The 14,093-nt window shown below is 32.0% G+C and overlaps 2 protein-coding genes across 2 annotated transcripts; both read right to left on the bottom strand.

Moving 5' to 3' along the window:
- Nucleotides 1-7,255: 7,255 nt before the first annotated feature.
- LOC148194832 (uncharacterized) lies at nt 7,256-7,755 on the bottom strand. Its single transcript, XM_088096874.1, has one exon. It carries the CDS (start codon nt 7,753-7,755, stop codon nt 7,645-7,647), a length of 111 nt encoding a protein of 36 aa, XP_087953000.1. The 3' UTR covers nt 7,256-7,644.
- A 14-nt stretch (nt 7,756-7,769) lies between these two features.
- On the bottom strand, nt 7,770-13,853 carry LOC124834116 (Cysteinyl-tRNA synthetase, class Ia family protein). The gene is made up of 9 exons (XM_047308734.2): nt 13,573-13,853; nt 13,099-13,162; nt 10,805-10,966; nt 9,709-9,879; nt 9,341-9,622; nt 9,079-9,204; nt 8,257-8,478; nt 8,032-8,148; nt 7,770-7,915 (listed from the first exon to the last, which is right to left on the bottom strand). The coding sequence occupies exons 1-9, from the start codon at nt 13,746-13,748 to the stop codon at nt 7,793-7,795; spliced, it is 1,443 nt and encodes a 480-aa protein (XP_047164690.2). The 5' UTR covers nt 13,749-13,853; the 3' UTR covers nt 7,770-7,792.
- Nucleotides 13,854-14,093: the final 240 nt, after the last annotated feature.

Raw genomic sequence — 14,093 nt, forward strand, 5'->3', positions numbered from 1 at the left:
TCACATACATAATTTAGTAGAGGTAATATTCATGTTGTTTATAAATTTGAAAGTTGTGTAATAATTTATTATCATACATATCTGTATTTTAGAGAGCAAAACTATAAAGTTAGTGCCCCCAAAACCTACCGTGTACTAGATCAGGGACTGCTTATACATGTGTGTGTCTTTATGAACAGTGATGTTTTCCGTGAGTGAATCCGGGTGATATAAAGCAGGAATTAGAACCTACAAAGATACCATGAATTTCCAGTTAGGGTTTAAGGCTGGTACAGTAGATAACATTGGTCAAAGAATACTTGAGCTAATTATAAGTGTATGATTTGCAAGATTGGAATGATAATGAGTGATGAATACAGTGATCGTGCGTACATTATCTAACCTATTCCCGTGAAAGTGGGGGCCTTGGGTGAGGGATTCATTTAATAGAATACTCAGACAACCCAACATAGGGTGCGTGTTCTTAGGGTTCCATGAGTCATTGGACTTGACCATGAGTCAGGCTCTGACTACAATCCAGTACATCTTCTTTATTTTGTAACTGGAAGTACAGTACATATATATAATTTTCACATAAGAAATAGATCACGTACGAAACTGGAAAAGAATGGTTGAGAAAATAATCAAATTACAATTTTTTAAATTTAACCGATGTCCCAAACATTTACCTTATTTTGTGAATAATTTGTTTTCATAAGAACAACTCAAAAACTTTTCCAAGTGAAAAAACTTTATGAACATGCTAATAAACAATCCATCTTTAGGCGCACTCAAACAACCACAGATCACAGTGCTAGTTATAAACTATTCAGGAGTCTTGTGAGTAAAAAATAAAGTGGTAGCAACTGTAAAAGGACCGGTTTATGCGAAACTATAACACTTATTATTCCTTTTATTGGATTATATGAAGTGTTTTACAGTGACTACCAATCAAAATTTTAGGTGAAACATGTGTGATTGTCCCCGACTTGTCTCGTACTTTTGATAAAGTTAGATTGCCTTGTTTCCTAGCGTGCACCTGTAATAGATACGAAATTTATTACTTCACCGCCGAAAAGGTTATTTTTCATCACTTAACTCAGGCACCAAAACTTGTATTCCTTTCTCACGCGTAACTCTCAATTTTCCTTTTTTCTACTGCTTCTCGTGCAAGTTTGGTTTGGCTCATGATTTGCATATACCTACCTTACAAGATTTAACGACCCTAATGTTACGAACTCTAAGATTGCAGGATAGGAAGCAGCAACGAAGATACAAGGTATAAAGAGGTTTCTTTGTACTACATTATACTGTATACTATAGATATATTTTTCTGGATAGCAACTTAGAGACAAATATAGCTTAAAGTTTATTTAACTTTTTGAGGCATATTCTTATCTTAAGGCATGCATGTATTGTTGTTGACAAATAAGTTGTCACATTTTGTTAGAAGGAAATTTCCAATTGCGGTCTTAAAGATGCCGAAAACCAGAGGGTACTGTGCAGATGAGATGAGATGCTTTCTTTGAACGGCTAACCTTGTTAACTCAATAACGTCATAGACAGAATAGGGAATGTGACCAAAATAGCTAAATTATTCCTTTTACTCGAAAACTTGAAATACAATATGCCCTTTGGTACTTGTGAAGCTGAAAAGCAAGACAAGACCATTCGAATTTCTATCCGTTTTATCTTTTTATCCTTTTCCACTGTGAAAGAGGAGATGGAGTAGCTAGGGAGGGATAGATAACTGATAAAGGTGAAAGGGTGGAAGATATTTTAAGGTCTGACATGCATGCTCGAGAGGAAGTAGCAGTAGTAGTAGTAGTCGTAGTGTTGGAATGACACAGTTGTTTCGTACGTCTTTGTAATTTCTATGGCTCGAAAAGCTCCTGTGGTCAAGTTGGAGACAAACGTTTGCGGTGCATATGAGAGTAGTTAGCAGAAAAAGTTGGTTGAGGTCTCTGCTCAAGGTTCTTCGTGTACTTCAACTCTAGGGGCTTTTATTTAACAAAGAGATAAAGATGGGACCCAAAATTGTTCTCTGAAGAAAAAGCTTGATTGACTACTACATGTGTCTACATTGACATGATTTTTGAGTGTAAGTTTAAGCTATTAGTTAAAACTTCAAAGGACGCGGAAAAAACAAAATATATGTATCCCACACGACCACTAACATCGTACCACACAATTACTTATTATCGAGCTGTTTTTTTTCTTTTTTCTTTATCTTATCTTAAGTTTTCAGTCACTGGTAAAGGGTAGAGTGCTCCTCGTGGCTTATGTGTAAGGAAAAATGGTGGTATCAGGTCCTTTTTCGCAGAACAATGTTTGTTGCTTTTGGAAGAAATGTGAGTGTCCCCACAACACAAGAGCATTTTTCTGTGTGGTAATAACACCCTATTTGCTTTATGCGAAGCTCTTGGGTTGTAGGCACTTTCAACTTTAAGAAAGGGGACAACTTGAACGGCATTTGTGAGTTGGGATAGTCCTAAAATATGAAATGCACGGTGCAAATTACTGCTGACGAAATTCAAATCATCAATAGATGTAAGGCATTAATGGTTAAGTCCAACTATTATCATAATCTATTTCTGAGATTCGGTGTATCACAAAAGTAGGATGAGGAGAACGGCATCGATCTACTCATTCCCAGCTATCTGTACCAATTGCCCAAACACCACATCTAGATATTTAATGCATCTTTTGCTTCGACTCATGAATTATAAAATCTCCCATTTAAGCTTCTTAAGATACTATTGTTCGAATCCATGTCACTGTGTTTCAAGTATGCTTCATCTTAGGATTTGTTGCCTCTAATATGTCTTTTTGGGATCAGTTGAATCATTAAACTATTTATAAATTAGTTTTTGCTTTAGGTACATTAGATCGAGGTGAAACATTTTTTTATGTTTTCAGACAAATTCTCAATCAATGCTTAAGAGATAAGATCAACTGAAAATTATTCATTAAGATTAACCACTTATTTTTTATATTATTTATTTTGGAGCTTAAACTAAACTCACTCATTATTCTGTACTTCAAAGAAACCTCTGAAGATAAAATTGTGATAAAAGCCACTAAGTTAAAAAGGTTGATAATGTGTTACATATAATGTTATCAAGTTGAAATGTTGATAATCAAGTCATCATATTATCAAATATTCTTCCTTTAAGTCTTCTAATGTATATTATTGCTATAATCAACATCGTATCTTGATTGTTATTACTTTAAAACTTGTTAGATTTATCCCAATTTTGATATAATTTATTATTGTCTTCCTAATCAAAGATCTAAAAGCATGACAATTATTTCAGATTATTTTAAATAAATTTGATTTTTCTCATTTATAATGATTTTTCAAATATAAGTATATTAGACCGAAGCATTATAACTATAAATCATATCATGTTGAAACTTATAAAAGTCTAATCTAACTTATTTAACTCTTAATATAAGTCGTGACCAACAAATGACAATTGGCTGATCTCATGATGAATCAAGGTTTTTAACTATACTCACTAAAATTTTCATAAATAAAATTTGGACAACATTGATCATGATTAGTTACCACTACTCGACCATCACTCTGTCATTTGAAATATTGTAAAAACGATGTAAGATAGATTCAAGAAATACTAGATAAATGATTAGTTATTTTTACTTACAAAATTACAACATTGTCTCAATCTCCCATTGGTCAAAAACTTCTACACAAAACCCTTTAACAATATTAAACATTACGGTTTTTCTTTGAATACGGACGGTAATTGTTAAAAGAATATGTTGCAAAAGTTGAAATTCAATATTTTTATATATTTTTGCTAAAATAGAAAATGTAGTGGAAGATAAAGATTTCACTAATCATCAGTCAATTTTTTAACGGTAATTAATCATCGGCACTAACCTCACTTTGTTTATGTGCATCTTATTTATTTGTAAATTGAATAGTAGTTATTAATTAAAAAAATTACAATAACTAAATTTAAAATTTATTCTTCAATCAAAATCAAACAACACTAAATCATTCAAATATAAATTTAAATTACTTAAACATAATCAAATATTAGAAATATAATTAATCATAGCCAATGTTTTACTTCTTAAACTTAATTAAATTTACATCAAACTATAAAAGTTAATTCTTAAACTTCGTTAAACCCGTTTCAGTAATTGAATTAATAATTAATCATAATAATATAATATAATTATATATAAGATAGTTTAATAAATTATTGTATGTGTATAATAATTACAAATGTGGAATGGATGAGATAGATACTGTGCATACATATACTAATTCTCACTGATATTTGTAAATAAATATTTGGACTCAAGTCATTCTCAACAAATAAGTATTTACCTCATTAATGATTTTGCATAACTTTTAAGATAGATATTATAAAACAAATATACTTAGTATAAGTGATAATTTATAATCAGAAGAAATATAAAAAAGACTTTGCACTATTGGTATGTATTTTTTTTATTTTTTAAATAAGTAAGAAATTATATAGTTTATTCTGAATATATTATGATTTTAACATTATGAAATGTAAAATCGTCGTACTTTTACTTGAGCACGGTAAATATAAACTTATCACTTCAAAACTCTTCTTTTAGTAAAGACGTCAGTACAAAATATTCTTATTGAATTGGATACTCAAAGCGTAATTAAGCTAAACCATAGTTTTTTTTATTCTAATGGACGAGTACCTAAAAATTAAATTATTCCAATGAAGTAAGAAATCTTAATTTTCTTTATAAAAGTAAAAACATAAGATTGCCAAATCCTAAGCTCCAATTCGTCGGATCCTGCGCCATTAAAAGTGGTTTCACATCAGCATTTTCTTTAATTATTTGATTGATTTATGTGATTTAAACACGCTTACAAAATTAAAAATAACATATTTGAAACAATCCATGTTTTGTTAGGATATATTTCATAATTAAATATCATAATATTTATCGGTGTCAATTTCTTTCTTATCGGGATCACCGATAAGCAAATATCATAATATTCTATTAATTTATATTACATTTCTTTTTCTTGAAATATCAACATTTGTTACACAAAATCCAGTTTAATGCGAATGGATTTATTTAATGGTGCTGATAAGCGATGATGAACAAATAACTTTCCTAGAATTTGTTTTCCTTATAATTTCTTGGCCGACAAATTTAACATCTCGTAATCTCACACTTGATATATTATAGCATTACATTTAAGGTAACATCTCTTAATCTCACACCTCATAATTCATCGTTGATATATATATTTTAAACTCAGATTTCAACTATAAACTCATAAATAAAACTTGAATTCTTCTAATTTATTCTTCTATCTCTTTAAAAACTTATCGAATAGACTTCCAGGAAAGATAACTTGAATTCTTCTAATTTATTCTTCTATCTCTTTAAAAACTTGTCGAATAGACTTCCAGGAAAGATAACTTGAATTCTTCTAATTTATTCTTCCATCTCTTTAAAAACTTGTCGAATAGACTTCCAGGAAAGATAACTTGAATTCTTCTAATTTATTCTTCTATCTCTTTAAAAACTTGTCGAATAGACTTCCAGGAAAGATAACTTGAATTCTTCTAATTTATTCTTCTATCTCTTTAAAAACTTGTCGAATAGACTTCCAAGAAAGAGATGTGCGTCACAATGGACAACTTAAGTACCAAGTCTTTCCTTAGCCAAAGTGTTCGTCAACTAATTTTAACAAATTTCTTATTTACAGATTCAAAACAACAACATATAATATTAACACAGAAATTCAATACAGATAGATATATAACAAGCACCTATGTTTTCATTAACAGATTTTTTAATATTATTTATTATTTTAATATTATTTTATTATATTAATATTTTAATCATCACTTAACATTTGGATCCCTTAATGCCTTCAAACTTGGAGTGTTTTATCCACTATCAATATTTTAAAAAAAAATTAAAAAAAAATTATTTATTTATTAATTTTTTTTAAAGAAAAAAGTAGAAAAGAGTTTGAATTCACATTCTTAAAATCCCACAATTTTTTACCATTTAAGCTACCAAAATTTCTTATTTAACTTTTCACATTTTATAAACTTATTATATTTTCTATTCACAAAGAAATTTATTACTACTAATAATAAAATTATTACTATTAAGGTACATATTTTTCATGGGTCTTACAACAAAAGCTAACCTTAGACATTGTATTTAGTTTTACAAATAATTGTTATATAGTCCATTTTACTGAATCCTAATTTTATCTTTCGAAATCCTAATTTTAATCCTTATATTAATATTCTGTAAGGTATTGAATAGTGAACTACCGCATAAATTACCAAAAATCAATTCAAAATGGATACAATTTTAAAATTACACTAAATTTTATCTTTTCAAAATGTAAATAAAAATAAACAAATAAATAAAAGGTTGTGCACATTACCCTTGTAACTCTGACTTTAATCTAACAAAATATTATTAAAATAAAAACAAGGATAAAATTTAAAAAACGCATAAAATCTGAAACAGTTTTTTCATCCATTTTTGTGAATTATTTTACCGATTTTGCTTAAATGGGTTTAGCTTTTCCCGTCCCAACATCTATTTTCATCCTTTTGAATCCAAGCACCAAATACCTCAAATTTTCTTAAATGAATCCCACAAATCTCATTTTATCAATAAAGATGTCCTGGTAAATTAAAATAATAATAATAATAACCAGATAAAAATCAAAGTTTTATAATATTTCAAGAAAACAGAAAACTAATACGTAAACCCACGTAAAAGTTAGGAAACCCTTGCCTATCAGGAACTGCTTAAATGGTGGTTCTTGTTAAACAACTGCCCTTATAAAAGAGTTAAGCAACTCCCACTCCTCAATTTGCTAAAAAGCCAAACCGATTTGAACCAATCCAACTTTACTCAATGAGAGGCATATTTCATAATTTCAAGAAATCTTAAATATCCCTCTTCATACAATACACGAGAAATAGTTATAAGGTTGCATTGATTTGTTTATCTAGCTTTACTACAACAGTATTACAATAAAACTTAAAAGAAAAAAATCATAAATTCAGACTGCTCAAATTATTTGTCTGCAAATTCAGGTCTGCTGTTTCGTAAAATATGCGATTTGACTGCCTCAACAACATAGCTCGGCAACCACAAATCAAATTAGATAACCACGCTAACCAGAGAAATTGAATAGCAAACCAATAAAGCAAACTAATAGAATAATTAAGAAATCATGCTAATGTTTCATCAACAGCAAACAAGATAAAAGATAATCAGACTCCAGATTCTTGAAAAAATATTCGGCGTTCTGTAGTACAAATTAAGAGCTAAAAACCCAATCTGAGACTCAAAAACAAAATCTCCGTATGGAGCACTACTGTTCATGCAATTGTCAAATCAGTTAAACTAATCCACAGACAGGACCGAAAAAGACCCAACCTGAGAAATGTATAAAAAATATTCTAGTCCTAGACTACTAGGTATGGTCATAAATAACCTTCAACTGATATACAATATTCAAGCCTCGTGTAGTATTTTATAAATTATAACATTTCTGTATTAATCATAATAGCTAAGGAGGGACTTTGACTCTACCTTTAGGTTGTACGAGAGTCATTGCCTTCTCGATCCCCTGGTATTTCTTACCCTTTTTTATACTGCAGGTATGGACTGCTTTTCTTCAACAACAGGTGCCCTCTGGTCCCCAACAACTGGTTCACTCGGGATGCATGGTCTCCAAATTATTTCGTTGCCCACATCCATTAGTGCAATGCCCTTTGCAGTCAAATCAGTCCTAATCTTAGTCACTTCTGAGAAAATCCTTATTAACCCTAGCTTGAGTTCTTTCTTCTATCAAATGTAGCAATTCACCTTCTGCCAGACCTGCTCTCTTCAATGCCTTCTCTTTCAACTGCTGCAGAACCTGATGAACAAATAACAATAACAATTGTTTCAACATTTGCGATGGTTTTCCGACAGAATGCATCTTTAGATTACATAAAACGGGGCAATTGAGCTCGTGTAAATAAAATGAATCACCTCAGCATAGGATTTAGAGGACAATAATCCAAGTACGTCCAAAACTTTTGCAACTTCCTTCTCAACTTCCTGTAAGGATTGAATCAATTGCAACTGTGCTCTTTTCTGCATTTTCTTCTGTAAGATAGACAGAACATATTCATAAATTACTGGTGCAATTCCCACACAAAAATGAATGCAGCAGCACCACTCATGCAATGCAAGAAATTGGTTCCATTTACGTACCTTCAACATCTTCAATGAACTGTTCACAAATTTCAACGCCTCTTGGATAGCACCAGTTAGTATCACTGGCGTCTGCAAGTCATCTGACATTTTTGTTTGAAACTCAACACTCAACTTCTTAATACACTCCTTGGCAGCCTCATTAATTTGAGGCACCTTTTCATTCTTCTCGGGTCCTTCTTGAAGAAATGGTGATAAAGCATCTTTACAATCTTGAAGAGTCTAACAAACAAAAAGGAAGCTGTTTCAAACAATTTCCCAAGCGTAATGGCATTGTTAAAGCTAAAAAAATAGCAGCATCGCAGTTATCTGTAGATTTCATAATTTATGTCAATGCAACTAAATCATTGTGAAAATTGTGGTAGAGTTAAGAGAAATTATTTTTGCAGCAAGAGTACCACCCAACCGTGATAAATCAAACTGTTTCATACAAGTCATAACAAGAACACCGAGGAGACATAATTTCCCTAATAATGAGACTCACAAGAGTCAACCTTGAAACATTTAGAAATTTCAAAATATACACTAGAGATTTAATAATTTAGTAACTACCTTCATCCTCAAAAACTCAAAGTAGCGGGAAAGAAGCACAGGAAATTATATCTCTAAGATACAAGTTGCTTAATTTACATAGCAGTATTTATAACTTCTTATACATTCACAATAAAGGCGAAACTTCACAGGCTTAACCCCAAATAAAAACAAAATTAATAAAAGATTATATAAGAGCAAAACTATCAACCTTGAGAGATGAACTCGTGCACATCAACATCTAAGCAACAACACTCAATTCCTGATACAGATTATTTGGAGGCTACTTACCTGAAATATATAGTAAATAGCATCTGATGAATTCTCCAGCTGTAAGATAGAGTAATTTAGTGGAGACCTGTAATGGGCACTAATTAAAAAGTGTCTCAAAGCAAGTGGATGGTAACGCTCAGTGATCTGCAAAAAAGAATATCTTTAAAAATATGCGCAATACATCTTGTAAGAACTTATATCATGAAAAACCTTCTACAAACATTTAAAAAGAAATGAAACCATCATTAACAAGGAGAATGGAAGTTGGCTAAGAACTGACCTGGCGAATGGTGAAAAAGTTGCCTAAGGATTTTGACATCTTTTCATTATTATTAGTGACATGGCCATTATGCATCCAATAACCGACATGGCTCTCATTGTCAGCAGCCCAGCTCTGTGCGATCTCGTTTTCATGATGAGGAAATATTAAATCAATTCCACCACCATGAATATCAAATTTATGAGTTAAATAACAAGCACTCATTGCACTGCATTCGATGTGCCACCCAGGTCTTCCAGGACCCCAAGGGCTGTCCCAACTAGGCTCACCTGGTTTAGCAGCCTGCAATTATTATTATTGTTAAGAAATATAAGAGATTAAATGTTAACAATAAAACATTTTAGAATAACTGGAAAGGATTCTCACACCTTCCATAAAGCAAAATCAGCTGGGTGACGCTTTCTCGAGTCCACAGCCACCCGTTCCCCAGCTCTGTTGTGTTCTAGCTTTTGTCCAGAAAGCATGCCATAATTTGGACATTTATCAACAGCATAGAAAACATCGCCCTCAACTTCATACGCATATCCATTGTTGATAATCTGCATCGTACATTAATGAATAATAACTAACCATCTTTTGAATTCTAAATTAATTCCTTAGAATTCAGAAACAAAGACAAACTTAGTAAAACCAAATCCAATGAAATTATAATTTTTCATTATTAAACTTTTACGACATACATTTAAATAAAAATGACATGCAACCTCGATCAGATGTTTCATGTTTTAATTAATAAATAAAACTGCTACTTTGTCACGGGTTTTAAAATTCCTATGCAGATATATGAAAACAAGAAATAAAGAAAAATATAAGGTGAAACTTTGGAAGTGAGATAAAGACATGAAGTTTTAAAAAAAAAATATCAAAGCAAAGAAGCTGTAAGTTTGTTTTCATTTGAAGTCTCATTAATATTTCAGTTGGAGATTGAATGCAGCTTCCGAGCTTCATATCTCTCAATATTAAAAAATTTAAAACAACTAGCCTTTTAACCCTTGTTTTGCTTTCATAGTTCCTGCTTAGTTTTAATTTATTTATTAACAAGATAATAGGATACACTATACATTACATTGCTGGAAGAAAGAAGGAAAAGATTTTATATTTAATATTATATGTAAACATATAGAAGTTCAATAGTTTGGGGAAGCAGGGTGGGCAAAGCGTGAGAACAGACAATCTAAATTCATTCCCACTAGTCACTAAAACAATAAATAGTACACAATAGTGTACAGGAAGTTTATTAACCCGTAATGTATACAAGGTTTAATTTAACCTGTTCAAAGAAACATATAAACTCCAAATGCACTTGAAAAAAAAGGAAAGTATTGATTAATATAAAACAGCATGCAAGACCATCAACTGGAATTTAATTAAAAAAAGTGGAGCAAAGAACTTTTTTTTGCAAGATGATTCCCTTCATAATTTTAAACAAAAACAGAAACAGCAATATGTTTAGCAAAACTAAACCTGGGTTATCATGTCCTTTATCTCTTCAAGGTGTTGAGAAACACGAGGTTCCTTAGATGGTGTCTCGCACTGAAGATCAGACATATCAATATTATATTCATCGCAAAAACGATTACTCAACATGAATGGATCCTCCCCGGTCTCATTTGCTCGCTTAATTATCTGCAGCAATTCTGATATTATCAGTCTGTAATAAACATTAAAGATTCAGATACGAAAAACCCATGTAAAGTCATATGCTTTCAAGGACAAATGAACTTGATGAAACTTCTAACCAAGGATTGGGAAGATCCAACCTAAAGCTCTAGCAAGAATTTATGCATATAAACAGCAGAGAAATGAAAATAATCTTTAAATCACAAAAGTTAATTAAAAGTTAAATTAAGTATGAATAAGATCAGATGCCAACTCAACAAGTCAAAACCCCATGCGGTAGAGAACCACTATCAAAACTATCTTGGTATGGAATAGTCCACACAAAGTGTGAGTATAGATTAGAACAGGGACAGATGGATTTGGGACACCGACAAAGGAAATTTCAGCTCCACATGGAAGACAGGAAAATGGGCGGGGGGCGGGTTGAGTGATAGGGGAGGATTGAGATCAAAATATGGAGAGGGTAGTGTGCTGCTTCACCAGAGACAACTAACAGAAATCACACCCGTTTCAGGTTCACAACTCCTACAAGCTTGTTGATCCTGTGAGTTTGTCTGGCAATCTTACTCCAATCCCACCAGATTACAATGCTAGGCAGGGACAAAAGTTAAAGATGTGAGCTTGCAGGATCATGCAATCCTGTGAGAAAAAACAGTAGCAATTTTGACAGCAATGCCTCAGAGAATGATTGTTATAACTAAGCATGCAGGTAAACCAGCATTGCTAAAAATAGGCTCATCATTCAAATTCAAAAGGATGACAACTTATAGTAAAGAAATAAGAAGTCAACAACAATAAAGAAATAAAGATGGTCAAACGATAGAAAAAAGAAAGACACCACAAAGTTGAAGATTGACACATGAGCTATTCTCAAAAAGGACGGTGCCTCCAGACACTTAGACTCCTGAAGCACATAGAAATATGTACTGTATGGATGGCTTATTCTTAAAGTTATGTCCACATAAAAATTACAGTTAAAAGCACACATGAAATATATCTCAATGCAATTCTCTGTCCAGTTGAAAACATTTTGGAAGATAATACTAAACAAAATAAGGCTTGATATCAATTGAAACCCTAAAAAAGTCAACCCTCTACCATAAACTTTGATCACTTTGACAAATGAATCCTAAATTCACAGAACAGAAAACATGGTAACTAACAGGGGTGACCTGGATGTCTGGATCAAAGAATTTATATTCTGACTCGAAAATAATATTATTTAAAATCATTATTCACTCCATGTCCCCATTTCCCAATATTAAGCCCTATTCATCTCTTAAGTGATTTCATATATTTATTGTTCTCACAGTGGGTTAGGGCATATGTAACAGAAATTGAGATTCTTGCAAACTCCTAAGAGAACTACTCTTAATCCAATAGCAGAATGGCACATGGACAGAATAACCCTACAAGCCATTTGATTAAATTTAAAATTTTATTTAATAATAATTAAAGAACATTTCAGTCATTCGAGAGTATTGCTCTCAATACATAAGTATTGATAGAAATGGAATGGATCATTTTTTAATACTATTTTACAAAGAAAACCAATAAATCAATTTTTCTTAACCCATTTTTACTTCAAGCAGACCATAAAAGAAAATAATCATGGAAAAATTACAACATTTGTTAGAGAAGGAACTACCATATATTGACCCAGATCTACTTAATGTATAATACAGACTACCTCCACCTGATCTACTTATAATATAACCCATTTTTACCTCCATACCAAACTGACTATAAAAGGAAAGATCATGGAAAAATTACAACATTTATTAGAGAGCGAACTGCCGCATATTGACCCAGACTTCAGAGAAGGGACACAAACCTTATTTCAATCGTTATAGCATTGACAGTATACATTCACATAGTTTCATTTTGCCCCTGTATATCATTTACAGATACAGTGGGGCATAAATGTAGAAGTGATAAACAACCAGAGTCATGCAAAGGAAAGAAGGATGAAAATTACTAAAAAAAAAAGAAAACTCAAAGACTCATCGCAACGAAAATCGCAGCTGAATGGTGAAAAGGTCTAAAAACCCAGAAGTTGCAGCTCTGGTTGCAACAAGATATAATCTTATAATGCGACAATAAAACACTGGTGAGAAAGACATCGTATTCATCCTCACCTTGTCATCAACATCAGTGAAATTCCGCACATATGTTACTTCATAGCCCAAGTGCTTAAGGTACCTACAAGTTTTCATGTCAAACAGAGTACAAATCATGTGTCAACTCTCAATCTTCACATCAAGAAAAAGTGAAATTAAGAGTGAGCAGAAGAAATGTTTCAAAACAAGTATTCCAATTTAACCTTTTAAATGCTCCGGGATAGTCTAATATCTAAACCTACTTAAATCTGGCTAATAATAACAGCCAAACAAACCAATTCAACTACACATTTACATGCTTATAAACAAAAGCAAATAAGCCGAATACGAACTGAACCTAAATGATGAAAAGACAGCATCTGAAACAACTTTATAACCCTATGCTAGATTCCCAATTTCATGGGTACAGAAACAAGTAGAATGAATTGAGGCATGGCAACGAAATGAAAAGAGGGGTGGTGAGAATTGGAGAATGGATGGTGAGAAAAGTACCTGTGGAGGATATCGAAGGAAACCGCGGCACGAGCGTGGCCGAGATGGCTGAAGTCGTAGGCAGTCACTCCGCAAACGTACATGGAAACCTTACCAGGGGTTTTGGTTTTGAAGATCTCTTTCTGCTGAGTCATGGAATTGTAAATCCTGAAACCGCCAAGCTCCTCTTCAGCCATTGCTACCAGCACACCAACACACAGACTCTCTCACCACACCACACTCTTCGGCTATCACCGGTTCAGCCCTAATTTCTTTTTTCTGTTCTTTAAGCCCGGTCCCTTCTACCATTCACGTTTGACTTTATAAATAATAAATAATAAAAATCATCATCATTGTTATTAAATATAATATATTGAGATTAAATATTTTTAAGGAAATTATACTATTATATAATTATTTATTTTCTTTTAAGTTTAGCGTTTTCTTTCAGTTACGTAATTGACGGCGTTGTTCCTTATTATATCTCTTTCATTTAAGGTTATTTATTTATCATCTTAATTTGTACAAGGATCATGTTAACA

The sequence above is a fragment of the Vigna umbellata genome, chromosome 8 (genome assembly GCF_029865625.1).
Source record: "Vigna umbellata cultivar VRB3 chromosome 8, Vumbellata_1.0, whole genome shotgun sequence".
NCBI classification, from domain to species: domain Eukaryota; kingdom Viridiplantae; phylum Streptophyta; class Magnoliopsida; order Fabales; family Fabaceae; genus Vigna; species Vigna umbellata.

Excerpts from the sequence above, each read along its gene's own strand:
- LOC124834116 (XM_047308734.2), bottom strand. The coding sequence starts at position 13,748 with ATGGCTGAAGAGGAGCTTGGCGGTTTCAGGATTTACAATTCCATGACT. Across the intron at positions 8,479-9,078 it reads CTATTTACTATATATTTCAG|ACTCTTCAAGATTGTAAAGA; the intron begins GTAAGTAGCCTC and ends TTTGTTTGTTAG. Across the intron at positions 8,149-8,256 it reads GTTCATTGAAGATGTTGAAG|AAGAAAATGCAGAAAAGAGC; the intron begins GTACGTAAATGG and ends TCTATCTTACAG.
- LOC148194832 (XM_088096874.1), bottom strand. The coding sequence starts at position 7,755 with ATGGATGTGGGCAACGAAATAATTTGGAGACCATGCATCCCGAGTGAA.